The following is a 20,187-nucleotide window of genomic DNA, read 5'->3' on the forward strand; positions in this document are numbered from 1 at the left end:
CTTATTAGGATTTTTAGAAATTTTTAGAAATTTTCTGGGATTTAATTGGAGCTCGTATGATGTATTTAGAGGGGATGCACTAATGGGGCCGATAAAAGCCTGTTTGGAATACCCATTAAGTTAGAAGTTGATTGAGAAATTAACCTAGGTCGTTTTAATTAAACCTTAGGTTATAAATATAAACCCTAAGTTTAACCCCTTTAATTGCCGAGTTATATTCTCTCCTCCCGATCTTAGCCGTCGCCCCCTTCCCTCTCGGCCAACTCGAGCTCCCTCTTCTCTCCCGAGCCCTCTCCCTCTCACGAACTCTTCTCCCCAAAACCCGCCAACCACAACCTCTGGCGAGTTCTCGTTCCCGTGCCCTAAGCCCGACGCTGCCGCCATCCCTCTCCCTCCCGTGACCTTGTTGTGCCACCCATCACCGCCGCGCGCGATCAATAGCCGCGGCCGCCTCTCGTGCCGATTCCTTCCTCGCCGAGCTCTCCCTCACCCAATCCAGACAGCCAGTCACAGCAACTGGCGTCTTCCTTCCCTCGCACGAGCACCACCACAGCAGCCGCCGACCTCCTCCCTTTGCACTGTGCCCTAATTGATCCGGCAAGTACATCTTTATGTTAGTATGATTTCTATGAGATAAGGGATAGATGTTTAGGAGAAGTGGAATATGCCGATTATGTTGATTGTTTTGATTGATTAAGATGCGATTGAGGTGTTTGGTGATGTTCTTGATTCGGTGATGAAGTTTTTGAATTGGATTCGTGATGGTTCCGGTTGTAAACAATGGTGTCTGCTCTTTTGGTTGTTCGGTTGGGTTCGATTGAGTTCTTGTATTATCGGAGTCTTGGGTTTTGACCGGCGAAGCTCTGATTTTCTTGTGGTATTGAAATCACTGATCGGTTGCGATTTGGAGCAAAGATGTTTCTCTCCTTGGTGTTTCCACTAATGCTTCCTAGGTGTGGAGATATTCCCAGTAGAATAAGCTACTCTGGAAATTGATTGTAGTTTCCTTAGTTTTCCAATTTTGCTATGGGCTGGATTTGTGTGGATTTAATTTCGTGGATGTTCTGTTTTTCTGGTTATGCTGAGGAATCTAGATCTAAAACCATGTCATATTGCCTCTTCGTATGACTAAAGTTTTATTGTTTGGTTTCTCATTTAGCTGGGGATTGTTTTGGGGAGTTTGAATTTAGGTAGTTTCTTATATGGAAGGTAGCTTAATCAGTAAGCAGGTCTATTTGTGAAGAATGATATGAATGAATTAGGTTAAGGATAATGAGGATACATTTGTGAATGGTTATGATGTTCTGTTTTTCCTTGATGTTCTTGGGTTCATGAATGGAGTCATGCCTACCCAATACGAATGACTAGTTAATGATGTGCACGTGTGGTGCTATTATTAGATTGGGTTTGAGTTTAATTAGTTGTGGTTTATGCTATTAGTTAAACTGTACATTATGTGATTTACAGGATTGTAATTCGAGACGAGCACTTCGACGTGGAGATTGTTTAGCTCGGTCTACATTTAAGGCGGGTATTTCTTGCTTTGTTCCTTTTAGTACTTTGACCTTGTGCATGAACTATTGTTGATAAGAAATTATTTTTACCTTGACTCCACTCTTATTTTCCTGCGCTTGATGCTTCCATACAATCTTTGAGAAATTCGTTTCCATATCTATACAGTCTCTTGTTGTTGTCCATGATCAGTAGCAGATACTAGATACCATGTCTGTATGCTTTGACTATTGTTTATTTATGTACGATATTGAGCATGCTGGCTTCATGTAGCATACCTGTTTCTGCTTATATATATACGATGACTGTTGCATTGTTCGCATCATGTCATTGCATGCATGTCGCATCCTCGGCCACTCGTAAGAGTGGTAGCTGGAGTTGATGTCGCTTGTCCTGTCGTGCCGCATTCGGCCACTCGCATGAGTGGTAGCTGGAGTACGAGCAGCAGGGACCCCGTCGCAGATGTAGCTAGTTAGCTACTATGCAACTGTCCCCTCGGCCACTCGTGTGAGTGGTAGCTGGAGTGGTGTACAGTCTGTCACTGACCCGGCCTCTCGACCATACAGGGCTCATGGTACAGAGAGGTGGGCGGGAGTGACCATCCGTGCATACGCTGTTGTTATTATATTTGTTATGATTGCTGCTGTTTATATATGCTGTTATTGCTTACTTACTGCTGTTGTTCACATATGCTGATGTGCTTGTGTTGAGATATATTCTCGTTGCCGATGTTTAGTCATTGAAAATTTGTATATACCTTGCTTATTACCTCTGTAGTTATGAGCAGTACTATAGCATATTAGTTTCAGTTCTAACCTACTATACCTAGCCTAGGATATGGTTTCAGGTATTAGTATTTGTTTTGATTCTATTTTAGTATCTGCTATTTCCTTTTATGAGACTGTATACTCTTGGCCCAATTTCTATTTGTACATTATGTTCATGCACTATCTTTCTTTACCCGCTGAGTTCCAATACTCACCACATCGCAAAATGATTTTCTTTCGCCAGGTAACAGGTAGATGAGTCATGGATGCTTGGAGAGATGTTGGCTGCCAGTCCCACGTCACACTCGAGGATAGTTTTCTTGTTTTGTTTTAGTATTGTTTGGATGGTATGTTGATTTTGTGTATTTTGCTTTTCAATGAGTCGATGTGAATTTTTGGAGTCTAGTCTGGTGGTTGCAGACATTTTTGTTAGTGTCGTTGTTGGTTTTACGTTCGTATTATTTTGTGTCTTCCGCTGTGTATGTTTCCAGTCATGTGGGTTGTTGTTAACTGTGTGGTTGTTTTTATTCATTTATGTCCAGCCAGGTTGGCTGTGTATATTAATTGCGTGGTTATATTATTTCTATTGTGTATATATTCCAGCCGAGTGTGGCTGATGTATATTTTGTATGTAGTAATGTTTCATATTGTCACCCGTACAGGGGAGGTGCTGTCGAAATTTCTTCGGACAGGGACCCCCCCCGGGGCGTGACAATTTAGTGGTATCAGAGCGGGTTTGCGATTCCTGTTTTCATATTTTGAATTTTCGAGTTAATCTGATACCAATTTAGTGGTATCAGAGCCAAGTTGCGAAGCCTATTTTTATGTTTCAGATTTTGCGATTTGTTTTTAGTGTTTTGGATTTTCGAGTTAATCTGATACCAATTTAGTGGTATCAGAGCAGTTTCGATCTTGTTTTGATTTATGATTTTTGAGTTAATTTGATACCAATTTAGTGGTATCAGAGCAGGTATACGATGTCCATTATTTTTCGTATGTTGGATTTTCGAGTTAATCTGATACCAATTTAGTGGTATCAGAGCCAAGTTTGCGAAGCCTATTTATGTATTTCGGATTGTGCGATTTGTTTTTCGTGTTCAGTATTTTCGAGTTAAGAGCATGGTTCGAGTCAAATGTTGTGTTTTGTGTTTTGAAATTTCGATCTTCTTTCAATTTATGATCTTCGGTGTTCCGATTGTTTTGTTTTCCCTGTGTAAGTTGATCCCTCGATGTGACTCTCGAGTTGTGGGACCAGGCAGCGGCAGATATCTCCGAGCTATAGGATGTAAGTGGTCTATTGCGAAAACATTTTCCTTACATACTTATTATTAATAGGAATGGCACGAAAAGGGTCGACTGCTATGCATCACCGTGGACAAGGTCGACCACGAAAACAACCCACGGTATCGATGGGTCCCAAACCTGCTGGCCAAGAGACGGAGGTTACAGGAAACCCGAATGAGGTTGATTCAGGTAGCAGTGATCGGAATCCTCCCACCTCTACTAGGGAGCATGAGTTACGGACGCCGGGAGCACCACCTTCTATACCTGCTCCAGACACTACTGGTTGGGTGATGGATAGAGCCCGAATACCCTTGTTGGCGAAGTCTGTGAAGGATCGAACTACGCTGTTCCATGGGGGTGCTGACCCTTGGGTGGCTCGTAGCTGGTTGAAGAACTTGGAGGGTACATTTTGGTACATGAAGTGTACAGATGAAGAGAAGGTAGAGTTGGCTGCATATCATCTTCAGGATCAAGCCGTCACTTGGTGGGACATGCAGAAGTCGATCTTTGGGGAACGACATATCACGTGGCAGATGTACCGAGAGGCATTTGAGAGACAGTATTTCTCGGTTACATTTTGTCTAGCCCGTCGTCAGGAGTTTCTGAACCTCAAGCAAGGCGATCGTTCTGTGATGGAGTATAATGCAGAATTCAATAGATTGGCCGAGTTTTGTCCTCATCTGGTGGCTCAGGATTATGATCGGATGCATCAATTTACTCAGGGACTGGCGGCATACATACGACTCAAGATGTCTGGATTTCCCGGTAGTTCCTATCGAGAGGTCTTAGATCGGGCGTTATTCATTGAGATGACTCAGCAACAGGTGAATTTGGAAAAAAGTAATAATAAACAAGTGACACAGAAGAAAGAGAAAAGAGGGCAAAGCTCACAGGTTACTTTAGGAGGGTCCTCTCCACCTCAGAAGACAAGGCGAACCTCGGATGGGGGTTCTCGTTCCTCTCAACGAGACCGGAAGAACAACTTTGGAGGGATCATGTGTTTTCAGTGTGGCTCCAAAAGTCATACCAAAAACGATTGCCCGTTGGATCACGCTATATGCTTCTATTGTAAGCTTCCAGGGTATGAGAGTCGAAATTGCACTCTGAAGGCTCAATTAGAGACGACTAAAGATACCACTCAGGGAGGGCGACCCACCCAACCCCGACAGCAGAAAGGACCTCAGAGGACTCCGAACGCTTCATATCAGCCGCAACTGTCGGGGCCCCAGGGAAAGGTTTACCATATCCAGAGTCAGGAGTATCCAGTGATGCCAGCAACCACGCAGTACTCTACTGCGGCGTCCCCTTATCAGACATATCCGGTACAGCAAGACCTTGCACTTCCATCTCAGCCTTATTCAGCATTCCAGCCACAGACTCAGCCTTAGTACCCGCAGCAGCAGCAGGGTGACACTCCTCCGATTCCACGTCAGCCTACTTTAAGGATGCCACCATCGAGTGCAGAGGTGGGACAGGGTTATGCTATCACACGGGAGGAGGCACAACGGGCAGAGGGATTGGACTTCCGAGGTATTAGCCACTTTATACCTTTAGTGTAGATCTATTGATAGATACTGGTAGTTCTCATTCGTTCATCTCTCGGGTATAAAATATGTCATTTGTGGTTCAACGTACTTAGGTCGTAAATTTGGGGACCAAATTTTTATTAGTGGGGGAGAATGTAAAATACGGCAACAAATAATAATTAAATAATAAGGTTTAATAGACAAATAACCTTATTAGAATTTTTAGAAATTTTTAGAAATTTTCTGGGATTTAATTGGAGCTTCTATGATGTATTTAGATGGGATGCACTAATGGGGCCGATAAAAGCCTGTTTGGAATACCCATTAAGTTAGAAGTTGATTGAGAAATTAACCTAGGTCGTTTTAATTAAACCTTAGGTTATAAATATAAACCCTAAGTTTAACCCCTTTAATTGCCGAGTTATATTCTCTCCTCCCGATCTTAGTCATTGCCCCCTTCCCTCTCGGCCAACTCGAGCTCCCTCTTCTCTCCCGAGCCCTCTCCCTCTCACGAACTCTTCTCCCCAAAACCCGCCGACCACAACCTCTGGCGAGTTCTCGTTCCCGTGCCCTAAGCCCGACGCTGCCGCCATCCCTCTCCCTCCCGTGACCTTGTTGTGCCACCCATCGCCGCCGCGCGCGATCAACAGCCGCGGCCGCCTCTCGTGCCGATTCCTTCCTCGCCGAGCTCTCCCTCACCCGATCCAGACAGCCAGCGATCACAGCAACTGGCGCCTTCCTTCCCTCGCACGAGCACCACCATAGCAGCCGCCGGCCTCCTCCCTTCGCATTGTGCCCTAATTGATCCGGCAAGTACATCTTTATGTTAGTATGATTTCCATGAGATAAGGGATAGATGTTTAGGAGAAGTGGAATATGCCGATTATGTTGATTGTTTTGATTGATTAAGATGCGATTGAGGTGTTTGGTGATGTTCTTGATTCGGTGATGAAGTTTTTGAATTGGATTCGTGATGGTTCCGGTTGTAAGCAATGGTGTCTGCTCTTTTGGTTGTTCGGTTGGGTTCGATTGAGTTCTTATATTATCGGAGTCTTGGGTTTTGACCGGCGAAGCTTTGATTTTCTTGTGGTATTGAAATCACTAATCGGTTGCGATTTGGAGCAAAGATGTTTCTCTCCTTGGTGTTTCCACTAATGCTTCCTAGGTGTGGAGATATTCCCAGTAGAATAAGCTACTCTGGAAATTGGTTGTAGTTTCCTTAGTTTTTCCAATTTTGCTATGGGCTGGATTTGTGTGGATTTAATTTCGTGGATGTTCTGTTTTTCTGGTTATGCTGAGGAATCTAGATCTAAAACCATGCCATATTGCCTCTTTGTATGACTAAAGTTTTATTGTTTGGTTTCTCATTTAGCTGGGGATTGTTTTGGGGAGTTTGAATTTAGGTAGTTTCTTATATGGAAGTTAGCTTAATCAGTAAGCAGGTCTATTTGTGAAGAATGATATGAATGAATTAGGTTAAGGATAATGAGGATACATTTGTGAATGGTTATGATGTTCTGTTTTTCCTTGATGTTCTCAGGTTCATGAATGGAGTCATGCCTACCCAATACGAATGACTAGTTAATGATGTGCACGTGTGGTGCTATTATTAGATTGGGTTTGGGTTTAATTAGTTGTGGTTTATGCAATTAGTTAAACTGTACATTATGTGATTTACAGGATTGTAATTCGAGATAAGCACTTCGACGTGGAGATTGTTTAGCTCGGTCCACATTTAAGGCGGGTATTTCTTGCTTTGTTCCTTTTAGTACTTTGACCTTGTGCATGAACTATTGTTGATAAGAAATTATTTTTACCTTGACTCCACCCTTATTTTCCTGCGCTTGATGCTTCCACACAATCTTTGAGAAATTCGTTTCCATATCTATACAGTCTCTTGTTGTTGTCCATGATCAGTAGCAGATACTAGATACCATGTTTGTATACTTTGACTATTGTTTATTTATGTACGATATTGAGTATGCTGGCTTCATGTAGCATACTTGTTTCTGCTTATATATATACGATGACTGTTGCATTGTTCGCATCATGTCATTGCATGCATGTCGCATCCTCGGCCACTCGTAAGAGTGGTAGCTGGAGTTGATGTCGCTTGTCCTGTCGTGCCGCACTCGGCCACTCGCGTGAGTGGTAGCTGGAGTACGAGCAGCAGGGACCCCGTCGCAGATGTAGCTAGTTAGCTACTATGCAACTGTCCCCTCGGCCACTCGTGTGAGTGGTAGCTGGAGTGGTGTACAGTCTGTCATTGACCCGGCTTCTCGACCATACAGGGGTCATGGTGCAGAGAGGTGGGCGGGAGTGACCATCCATGCATACGCTGTTGTTATTATATTTGTTATGGTTGCTGCTGTTTATATATGCTGTTATTGCTTACTTACTGCTTTTGTTCGCATATGCTGATGTGCTTGTGTTGAGATATATTCTCGTTGCCGATGTTTAGTCATTGGAAATTTGTATATACCTTGCTTATTACCTCTGTAGTTATGAGCAGTACTGTAGCAGATTAGTACCAGTTCTAACCTACTATACCTAGCCTAGGATATGGTTTCAGGTATTAGTATTTGTTTTGATTCTATTTTAGTATCTGCTATTTCCTTTTATGAGACTGTATACTCTTGGCCCAATTTCTATTTGTACATTATGTTCATGCACTATCTTTCTTTACCCGCTGAGTTCCAATACTCACCACCTTGCAAAATGGTTTTCTTTCGCCAGGTAACAGGTAGATGAGTCATGGATGCTTGGAGAGATGTCGGCTGCCAGTCCCACGTCACACTCGAGGATAGTTTTCTTGTTTTGTTTTAGTATTGTTTGGATGGTATGTTGATTTTGTGTATTTTGCTTTTCAATGAGTCGATGTGAATTTTTGGAGTCTAGTCTAGTGGTTGCAGACATTTTTGTTAGTGCCGTTGTTGGTTTTACGTTCGTATTATTTTGTGTCTTCCGCTGTGCATGTTTCCAGTCATGTGGGTTGTTGTTAACTGTGTGGTTGTTTTTATTCATTTATGTCCAGTCAGGTTGGCTGTGTATATTAATTGCGTGGTTATATTATTTCTATTGTGTATATATTCCAGCCGAGTATGGTTGATGTATATTTTGTATGTAGTAATGTTTCATATTATCACCCGTACAGGGGAGGTGCTGTCGAAATTTCTTCGGACAGGGACCCCCCTTGGGGCGTGACAGTTGGAAAGTCTTAGTGAGTGAACTCAGATAGATGGAAAGTCTTGGTGAGTGAAGCTAGGCAATTAAGAAGTCCTAGTGAGTAAAGTTAGGTAGTGAGTAAATCCCAGTGAGTGAAGCCAGGTGGAAAAATATAGGTGGTGAAAAGTCCTGGTGAGTGAAGTCAAGCATTGAAAAATCAAGGTGGATCAAAGGTTGACCAAACACCTACTGTTTAGAAGTCCAAGTGAGTTATGGAGGATCGCACGTTGGTAAGGTAAGTCCTAACTACAATTAGACAAGTGGAATATCCAAGTGGGTCAAGAAGAACCACACTTGGTGCTCGAAAGTCCAACGGGAAGTTTGCAAAGAGAAAGTCCAAATGGGTCAAAGGTTGACCGGACATTTGACAACGTAAGTTCAACAAGGAGTTGGCATAAAATAAGAAAGTTCTGACATAGCAAAATTTCAAAGGTCATAACTTTTGATTCGAATATCAGAATAAGATGATCTCGGATGCGAAACAAAGCTCGTTTAGAGCTCTACACATTTTAGTAGTTACCAATCGATTAGGTAATCGATTGGGGGGCACAATCGATCAGGTAATTAATTGGCTGACAAATAATAGTGCAAAAAGTGTCTTGATCGATTGGGTAATTGATCAAGATCTTCCCCGATCGATTGGATAATCGATTAGGAGAGTGTGTGAGCGAACAGTGAGCTTCTAAATTGATCAGGTGATTGATTGAAATTGCCAATCGATCAATTGATCGATTGAGAACGTTTCTTCGCGACGAACAGTTAGTTTTCTAATTGATTATGTAATCAATTGGGAGGACAAACTCACGACAAACAGTGGATTTCTTAATCGATTAGGTGATCGATTGAAGTCATGTAATTGTTTGACTAATCGATTAAGAGAAGAAGAAAAGAGTCATTGCGAGATTTAGACGGCTGGATTTGCTCGGATATGACATGACAATTGATTGGGGTAAGACTAATCAATTGGAAACCCTAGATCGCAAGGTATAAAGGGTTTTGTCGAGTTCAAATCAAAGTTCTTCTTTTCCGACTCTTTCCGCCAGTTCTTGAAGGTTCTTAGAGTAAAGTGTTGTTGCATTTCCAAGCATCAAGAAACAATCCACAGCAACAATTGATCAAGAGCAAATGTTCCTTATTATAGTATTCATTTCCTTGTTCTTGTTGTATTTTTTGTTGTACTTAACGTATATTCTCATGTTGGAGTTTGTACGAGGCTTCTCCGCCTCCTAAAAGAAGGATTTCATAGTGTACTGTGAGTGAGGAGTATGAATTCTTGGATTAGTCTCCTCATTGAGGTGGATACCAAATAAATCTTTATATTAGCATTAGAGAGTTGTTCGCTTCAATTATCTACTACAAATCATCATTAACGAAGCGAACGAGCTATTGACCCCTCCCTCCTAATAACATCAGTCACCCGATAAAATATTTTATATCCATTAAAAATTAACCCTAAAAATTATTATAGGCGGGAGGACTTATATTTAGAGAAAGAACCTATTGGATTGCTAATTAATGGATATCCACTTGATAATAAAGTATTGCAACTTGAAATAGTTTATCTGGCTGTAGCAATTAGGCAACGATTTAAATAAAAAGCTTTTTTAATGAGAAAAAAATAGCAGGACACTATTTAAGATATTGGCATACAACAAGATATTATCTGCTATTAAAAATCGTTTTGAGATAAAAGTTTAATATGCAACATAGCATACAGAAAAGTAATTAAATCCACTATTTGATATTTTATTTTGCAATAATCCAACTAAGAAGTGCATTTGTCTTTCATATTAGGGTTATGGTTAACATGAAATTGATCTCCTCTAACAAAATATACAAAAGAAAGAAAGAAAAAATCAACATAAAATTATTCAAGAACAAGTCCATCACAAACTAGAATTCATTGTGCATTATTCGTTACATTGCTAATTGCATAGAGACTTCTGTTGATGAGCCAATACATATTTAAACTCCACTGAAGCTTCAAAGTGTCCAACCACTGACTGATTTCTTCGATGTGGTTCAACCAATAAAAAGGGAGATAAAAATCATATGGTATAATGTACAAGTTGAACATTTGATTATCGACACAGTCGAAAACTAGTTGCACACATCAGACACCAGCACAGCTAACAAACACCGTTCCCTGCATGAAGAAAAATGCAAACAGTTTCTCATTCGAACAGGATGATGAACAAGAAAAAAAGTGACATGGAGTAGTAGATACAAATACAAGGTTTTTTAGGAAGGTTATTATTCATTAGCAAAGTTTTGTACCAAAGCTGGTGAGGCAGATTGCAAATGCCTGGAAGGCTGAGAGCGGTCGACGGTAGTCCATGGTGAACATGTCATCGTCAACCTTGCCGAACTGCAACAGCACTGTCTCATCCTCTCTAGCTCCCTGTGGTTGGGCAGCATCAGCAGTTGTCACCAGCTGGAAGTTCTTCACTGAGGCCACTGTGACACGGCCATGAAAGTTCAAGCACCAGCATTGCAGATGCTCATGCCACCGAGGAGATTTGTTCCTGAGAACTACAGGTGCACCGGGGCTATGTTGTGCCTTCTTTAGAAAACCTTCTTCTAAGCGATCTGGTGCCATGGGACACTGAAGAGTGCAGTGCATCCTTCTTGGCCCTCTTGACTTGAGAAGGTTGAACTTATAGGATACCTGTCCAATCTCAAAGTTACCAGAAGAGATCTGAGGGCTAATTCGTTTGCTAGCGAAACGGCGCATAATTCTGCTGCTTGATGTTTTGGCATCATTAGATGGTGGTTGGCTGTCGTATACAGTGAAATTTGTACCCAAGAAGTCGGATCTGCAAATATATTTGAGACGTGTTCAGATATAAACAAAGCATACATAGGAGCTATAAGTGTCTGTGCACTTGCTTGCAGTGAAAAATGAAGTTGCTATAAATTCGGTTTAAGCTAAGAAGAAGAAACTTTGGAATAATAAACCTTGTTCCACTGTCGTCTACATAAAAGTTTCACTTTTAATTTTGTTCTAACAATAAAACAAGTACACTATTTTTCCAGATAAGTTCTTGAAGCATCATCAAAAAGGAAGAAATATGTTTGTTCGTCCACAACTTTTAACTAGTTTCAAAATACACAGACAAGCAAGAACCATAATAATAGTCTGTATTCAATTGCAAAATGAAATTCCACATCCTGTTTGAGCATTTTAATAGTTAATTGATGTTCATGTTTTATTGTGGCATGACCTTCATATCACACGTGCCTGTAGATTGCAGGTTAAGAAGTTATGAATGCAAACAGAGAATTTGGTTCAAATTTAAAACTTCATAACAATAATAACAGATGGTAAGTGATGCAAGTGAAAGAAGCACAAAACACATCAGAAAAGAAACACACCTCAATTTTCCCAGGTATGCATTACATCCTACGGACAGGTTATCAGCATCAAGAGAGAGAATATATTCAGTGTGAGAACCATGCCTAAATCTGCGTGCTGCCATAAGGAACTTTCCTTCATCCATAAATGCTGCAACAATAACAAAAAGATCATAATAGATGAAAGAGAGGGAAAGAAAACAAGCAAACAAATATCTTGAGATAAAGTAACAAAAGATGCCTTCATATTGTTACTAGTAAAATTATTATTATTATTTTTAAAAAAACTCACTATTTGAACAATTAAGTGTGGCCTTGTTAAATTTCAAGGTGGATGTGTGTTCAAAGACTGACCAATAGATTTCATGGTAGATGTATGTTCAAAGACGTTATTAGATGGGGGGAAATAACAAAATAAAAGTTGGTCAAAAAGGTAGGTGTATATTCAAATATTAACCAAGAAATTTCATGGTTAGAAATAATTGATTAAAGCAGGATATGTCAGACACACAGGAAAACTAAACTCCATTACACATAATAAGCTACGTGTAATAATCATATATATAGCTCAAACATAAAATATAACATAGCTAGCTGATCTCAAATTATTAAGATAACTTCTTGTTGTTATCTCAGATTTTATGACAGCTAGTTGGAAAGCATCAATAAACATACATTGAACAGTATGTTGATAAAATTCATAGCGTATACTGCCACAACCCCTTCAAATGGTGATGCAGGATCCAAAGGCTGTCAACCCCATTGCTCCCAACTACCAAATAAAATGATGATTCACAAGATGATAGGTGCTGGTACACCTTGTAGAGAAGACTTATGAATCACATTTTAAACCAGTTGGAGCGTACTAATACCAATCAAGTAAATCAAGAATCATACATGCAAGCAACACAATCCTAAAAGAGCATCATCAAGCAGAGTGGCCTTATTCTTCCTATTATTAACTTACTTTGCGTCAGACCCAAATACAGATAGAAGGTTGAGTTCTTCTTGTGTCTTTTAATAAAGCACTGAATCGGAGCATCTGCCGGCCCTGGCTGTAATTCCAGACACTAAATTAGCCGGATATTCACATTGCATACACAGTTGACCAGAAAAACTAAGACATATAGCAGAGGAAAAAGAAGAAAGCCAATTGACAAACTACATTCTCTACCGCATAAAATTAATCAAAATATCAGTCTCATAGGCGAAAAAACAAATTTTTATGAGCCTCTCGCAAGAGATCCATCTCCATCAGTAGATTTGGGTCCAAGGGGTTGAACGAAATCCGAAATCCATCGCAGCGAAGATAGTTACCTCCTTGAGGGAAGAGGGAAAGGTGATCTTTCCGGACTCAGGTAGAGGGCGAACGGTCCCGATCGTCACTTCCCTCCACCTCCGGCAGAGACAAGCACACGAAACCACATCCTTCCTGAACGGCCACCGGTCCCCGGTGGCCTCAACCCGCCGCACAATCTCTCCTATCAGCTCCGGAAGCATCCGCGCCCATCTATCCCCGTCTTCCTCCCCAGGCGACGCAGCCACCCCATCTACATCTCCCCCTTCGATCTCATTCGCCGCCGCCGTCCCCGCTGCCTCATCGCCGTTGAACTTGGACAACGATGCGACCCTCGATAGTAACGCCTTCCGCAGAGACATCGAACTCACCGCTCTATGCTACCTCGATCTCAGCGCCGCCTCCTCCTCCTCCCCCTTCCCTTCCTCGAAGGACAGACAGTTGGGCTTCGATTTTGCCCCAAACTTCGGTCTCGTGCATTTATGTAGTGGAGGGTGTGAATCTAATTATTTCTAATTTTAAGAGCATAATGAATACATTTTGAAAATGAAAGGGGAAGTGGCATATTTGGTACTCGAGGGCAGAGAGGTCCATTTCGTAAACCAACTTCCCATACCCAACAACCAGCCGCGGCCCACCGTTCGCCCGAGAAAGAGTTAGGTGCATGGTAGACGACTGAGTTAAATCGAACCTAAGACAATTTATATATTTATTCTACTCCGGGCCGGCCTTTGGGATCTTATCCAACAGTCATTTGGGAATCCCTCCTTAAATAATGTGAACACGAATCTTATTAGATAAGCAGACCATTGGATTGATGACACGTGCAAAGTAGCAAAGAAGTTAGCAAAATGCTAGTCCTTTTTAGGGATTCTGTTATTTAAAATTGCTCTCATTTAATTAATATTATTATATAAAGTATTGTCGTATTAAAATATTTTTTATAAATTTAATTACTTTAATATTATTATAGTACTTTTAACCAAAATTATAATAATTGTATCTAAAAAATTTATAAGTAATTTTGATCAAATAATTTTATATTATAAAAATTTTATCAACATCAATTTTATTAAAATTATTTTATATGAAAATAATTTTATTCAAAACTACTATCAATAAAAAGTACTTTTAAATAAACATATAATAAAATATTTTTTAGTTTTGACTATTTTTTTTAATTTATTAAATATCAGAATTACTAAATATTATTAACTGTAAAAATATCAGAAACTTAGCTAGATAAAAATATATACATTAGTACAATGAATGAGAAGGGATAAGGATTGGGCATTTCAATTTAAAGGAAATAAAAATGGAGAATTACGGAAATAATAAAAATACATTTTCAGCATTTATATAAAATACAATGTTTATTCTTTTGATTGATTGTTGATGGGATGTGATGCGATCCCTCTTTATTTGAAACGTCAAATCACGTCGCTATTAGATGGACACATCCAACCTCGTATTACATACAACCACATACAAAATCCATTTATCGGAAAATTAATTAATTAATTAATGACTTTGTTTCGGTGGGAAAAACTATTATTTTCTTTATTTATTTTGAATAAAAAAAAATTATATTTTATTTATCGCATCTCAGTAGTGAAATCATTTATAGCATATTGGGCTGAGACCTGACTGGCCAAAATCTTTATAGAAAAATAATTACACTCCTCCGTATTTCTCGTAGTGTTTTGATTTAAATTATTATATATAATCTTGACTATGTGATTATTTAATAATCACATAATTAAAATTATGAGGAATAATATATAATTAAGTATTTCGTTCAACTTAGATAATGTAACAAAATTTATTTGTTTGAATATTTTAATGAATAACCTAAGTTAATATTTTGCTATATTATCCTTAGTTAAAAAAGTAACCATATATATCTTTTAAATTTTATGTTTTTTTTATTTCTTTTTTTTTTCATATTTTTATGTGTTTTTTTTATATTTTCAGTTTTTTTATTTTTTTTAAGTTTTTTTATTTTTAAATTTTTTTAAAAAAAATTTAATGCTTTTTTATTTTTAAATTTTTTACATTTTTCCTATTTTTTCTATTTTTATCTTTGTTTTTTTAAGTTTTTTTATTTTTTAAAATTTTTTTTAAAAAAATTAATGCTTTTTTATTTTTTTTTATTTTTTTTATTTTTAAATTTTTTACATTTTTTCTATTTTTATTTTTTAAAATTTTTTAAATTATTTTATTTTATATATTTTTTTTTACATTTTAATTTTTTTTACGGTTTTACTATTTTTCTATTTTTATGTTTTTTTTATTTTTTTCCCTCGTTTTTTTTAAAATTTGTTTACGATTTTTTTAAAAAAATTTTACATTTTTTTTTTTTAATTTTAAAGTTTTTATTTTGTTTTTTATATTTTTTTTTCTTTACATTTTCCTTTTATTAGAGGGTATTTTGAGTAAAAAAAATTGTTAATCCCGGAATAAAAAAAATCTCAGTTTTTCAAGATTTTCTGATTCCACATGTCACTTTTATTGACATGTCAAACATGGAACAATACTTAAAAATTATCGATTACTTAAATCAAACAGGTTTTCGTTGATAACCTTATATGGATAACCAAGGTTATCAAGTATAACCCTCAACCAAACGCACCCTCATAGTTAACGGCGGAGCCCATCTGAGTGATCTGGCCATGAGTATCAACACCAATGTCAACACCGACATTCAAGCTAGTTTCTCTTTCTCTTTTATTTTTCTTTTTTTTTTATAGTAAATCCAAACGAAAGCGTTTAAACACATAAACTATTATATAGTATTGGTGGGTGAGAGCAGCTACGCGACGATATGATAATTGTAGTACTGGACGATGGCTATCAGTGTGGACGAAGAGTTTGAGGGTGAGCAAAAGTAAATTTCGAAAGATTACGATTTAAATAAATAGATATAAGAAAAGATTCGTGATCATGGATATTTTTCTCTTTTTTGATAGATATTTTTATAAACAAAATAAATATTATAATATTTTAGAATTTATAATTAGATTTTTTATTTTTCATATTCCTTTACTTAAAAAATATATATACAAAAAATTATTTTTTAGAAAAAAGGGCCTCATTGGATGTGGGTCCTTTCAACCCCATCTTGACAACCCCAGGTTGACTTTATTCTCTTGTTGAGAATTCGGACTCTAATTTGGATAGGATTGTATCTGGTTCTGCCTTACTCGTAGTCCATGTAAAGATTATATGAAATAGAATAAATTATGAAGTAAATTTATAGTTGGTTGTCAAAATAATTAGGAATGGAAAAGATTTTTTCATAAAAGAAAATATACCCGTCGGAAATTGATATTTTATCCCATTATAATAACTCTATCGTACTCTAATTAATATGTCATCTATCCACGCCGGTCACACTCGGCCCAAAGCTAATGCTTCAGTGTCATAATCGATCTTCCTTGATTTTTCAAAAAATTATCTCTATTATTTTTTTATTGTAGTATTTTATTACTATATAAAAGCTGTTTATAAAAATTTAAATTTATATCAGCATGATTATTTTTTATTCTGTAAAATTACAAAATTTATTTACTAATCGTAAAATTCTGTGGTTGCAAATATTTTTCTATTATTTGTACGGAATTTATTTATATTTTATGGGCATGATTAGTTTTCTAGAAATTTAAAATTAAATATATCAGTATAAAAGTGATTATGCTTTATTCTATAAAATTAAGATTTATTCTACTAATTTATTTTTAGACAAATTACCGTACCACATAGTCTTAAATCATATGCCTAAATTTTAAAACTCTCAAATCAAGTATCTCATATCTATTTTACCCATTTTACTGTCCCAATCAAATTAATTCGTAAATCTATCAATAATGCTTTTGTGCCCCTAAACTTTAATTCTTAAAATCTAATTTGTATATAAAAAATTATTGCTCTTAATATAATATGTTAAATTTATATTTGAGTACATTAATATAATCAAAAGAATTAGACAAACTCATATCACCATATTCCATCCAAAATCAATTGATGGACCTAAAAAATCTTGAAATGACATAGAATCGGATCATATGTGTTCATCTAGTTTTCCTAATTATATACATGTTCTAAAACATCAATTTGACATACTATGTAACTATGCTGAGAGTAATGTTTTTTTTATATGAGTGTGTCTGAAAATTTTAGTTCGTCATAAAAAAAAACTGCTAAATCTCAATATATTGGATCAAATTATTATTTAAGAACATTACATAATAACTAGATGAACAAATAGAACTTGACTTTATGTCATTTCGAGACCTCTAGGTTCATCATTAGATTTTGATCGATTTTAAGACCTAGAGAGATCAGAATATCATAAAATTAAATCTATGTGTTCATCTAGTTCTCTGTATTATATTCATACCTTTAGATATTAATTTGTCTCAAATATTAAAAGTAATGATTTTTAACATAAATCAGAAGTTTGAAGCACATTTGTGTTAAAAAAAAATATTGTTCTCAATATAGTTTGTCAAATTAATGTTTGAGAATATAAATATATAAGTACCCCGGATTGATTTTAGTATCATCAACCAAGTTAAGTTAGGCTCTGCGTATTTGATATCTTACGTTTAAGTATGCAGGGACTTAGAAACACATGAAGTCGAGCGAAAGACGCAGCGAGCGAGAAGGATAACACGAGAAGTGAGTCGACCGACTCGGTGCATCCAAGGGACGAAGAGGTGCGAAAGAGTACACAAGCAAACGAGAAGGACGTGCATGGCGCTTCTAAGGGACGAAAAGCCGGGAAGGATGTCTACTAGAGGAGAAGGTTGGAGTTGGATTCGGGTAAGCTCATCTCTAGATGACCGACCCAAGTGACTGGGGTAGCAGTCGGACAAGTCAACACAAAGTTGACTTGTCCAGGCGCCTGGACCAGCTTGGGCCAACAGAGACACCCTTTCGGAGACGTTGCAATGGGAATAGAATTTGGATCCACGTCAGCAACATTCCTAGCACCCGAACGTGGATAAGAGACTTATCATGAAACCGTTATGGAGCCATTACGAAGCGAATAAGGCGCCATAGTGGAGGCGTCCGGACATGGTCCAGGTGCACGGAACCCGCCACATCGTCAAAGACTATATTTCGACCAGTGAGCTATAAATATAACACTACTCCTCTTCATTCAACAAAACACTGGTTTACAAACAAGGTACTTTCATTTCCAAATTCGTTCTTTGTTTTTGTTCAAACGTTAACGTCTATAAGAGGCAACTCCACCTTTATCGAAGGAGATCTTCAAGTTGAGCTTCCACTACCTTGAATTAGCAACCTCTCCTGTCACAAATCAAGTAAATTCTTTAGTCCCTCTACTTTTTAATTAATGTTTATGTTTTAGTGTTAAACTAACGTGTGCTCCTTGTTAAGTTTCAAAAGCGAGAGAAGTGCTAACTTTTTTTTAAAGTTATTCACCCCTCTAGCTGGCCTCACCGGGACTTACAATTGATATAAGAGTGAGGACCCTTCAGAAGAACTAACCATCGTCTAAAGCATAAATGATCGGAGTGAGCATTCATCCACCAAAGTTCAAGGGAGACATCGTGATCTAGAAAAAGAAAATAGATATATTTTTTAAAACAGAATTTAATATATTACTTACAATTAAATATGATTTTGTAGCACCTAGAGATAAGCAAAAAGTCAAAAAAGAGGAACAATTTTAGAGTAAGAATGAGCAAGCCGACTCTATGGGAAATCGTAAAGCAGAGTTTCATCTATTAAATATTCTATCACCACAAGAAGTCAACCGGATCGGCACCTATAACTCCGCTAAGGAACTCTAGGAGAAATTTCTGGAGCTATACAAAGGGGCATCGGAAGCTAAGCTAGCAAGATGAGACTCGCTCAGAAATTAGTTGACAAGCCTCCAGATGCAAGAAGAAGAAACGGTAGCTCAATTGCACGGAAAGATCAAGAAGCTTATCACCGGATTGACAAACCTTGAAGGATATCATAAGGTAAGCTAGCAAGACGGGACTTGCTCAAAAATCAGCTAACAAACCTCCGGATGCAAGAAGAAGAAACTGTAGGATCGAAAAGAATTTAGATATCTCCACAATAGCATGATATTGTCCACTTTGGGCCTAAGCCCTCATGATTTTTGCTCTTGGGCTCTCCCCAAAAGGCCTCATGCCAATGGAGATATCTTTTCTCTTATAAACTCATGATCTTTCCCATGTATTTCCAATATGGGACTATTTTTGCAACCTTGCAACCCCAACAATCCCCCCCTCAAACAAAGGACCATAGGCTTCCCACGTCTGATCCTCGACCCACCAGGTCTTCCTGCCCCTCGGTCCACCCGACCTACTAGGACTTCCTTGCCTAGCCGCAACTAGGACTTCCTGCCTGGTGTCTGGTCCTCTTGATCCGAACATAGGAGCCCCCACTTTCTTTGTTTGAGGTTAATATTGTACCCACATGGTTCAATCAGACCATAGCTCTTGTGCACAGTCGGCGGTTAAACCTTCTGGCAGTCAGGGCTCTGATACCAATTGTAGGATCGAAAAGAATATAGATATCTCCACAATAGCATGATATTGTCCACTTTGGGCCTAAGCCCTCATGGTTTTTGCTCTTGGGCTCTCCCCAAAAGGCCTCATGCCAATGGAGATATCTTTTCTCTTATAAACCCATGATCTTTCCCATGTATTTCCAATATGGGACTATGTTTGCAACCTTGCAACCCCAACAGAAACTATAGCTCAATAGCACGGAAAGATCAAGGAGCTTATCACCGGACTGACAAACCTCGAAAAACAAGTAATGAATCGGGACTCAATCCAATATGCTCTCAATGTCTTCCTTAGAATTCAACAGTAGACATCAATAGTAGATACCTACTATATACCAAAGAATTTAAAGGTAAGTAATATAGAAAAGTTATTTTCAACTTTAGAATTACATTAACCTAAATGTACATGTGTGAGGAAAGAAAAGGAGTCAAGTCAGAATCTAGCGCTGAAAGCTAGAAATAATGAACCGGAGCCTGACACATCGTTAGATAAAGACGAAGCAGCTTTCATGGTAAGAAAATAATCAAAGTATTTTAAAGATAAATAAATTTAACAAGTCACATGCTAAGAAGTTGCTGGGACCTTGGCGTCTGCTAGGGGGGTTGAATAGCATCTCACCCAAATTGTTCACTTCCTATTGTTAGAGTGTATACTAAAAGACCTAGCTT

At 38.0% G+C, this 20,187-nt stretch overlaps 1 protein-coding gene across 1 annotated transcript; it reads right to left on the bottom strand.

Moving 5' to 3' along the window:
- Positions 1-10,159: 10,159 nt before the first annotated feature.
- On the bottom strand, positions 10,160-13,439 carry LOC121996920 (tubby-like F-box protein 1). Its single transcript, XM_042551080.1, has 5 exons — positions 12,986-13,439; positions 12,636-12,723; positions 11,690-11,819; positions 10,592-11,130; positions 10,160-10,460 (listed from the first exon to the last, which is right to left on the bottom strand). Exons 1-5 carry the CDS (start codon positions 13,325-13,327, stop codon positions 10,444-10,446), a joined length of 1,116 nt encoding a protein of 371 aa, XP_042407014.1. The 5' UTR covers positions 13,328-13,439; the 3' UTR covers positions 10,160-10,443.
- Between the last annotated feature and the right edge of the window lie 6,748 nt (positions 13,440-20,187).

This window comes from Zingiber officinale, chromosome 6A, assembly GCF_018446385.1.
Source record: "Zingiber officinale cultivar Zhangliang chromosome 6A, Zo_v1.1, whole genome shotgun sequence".
Classification (NCBI taxonomy): domain Eukaryota; kingdom Viridiplantae; phylum Streptophyta; class Magnoliopsida; order Zingiberales; family Zingiberaceae; genus Zingiber; species Zingiber officinale.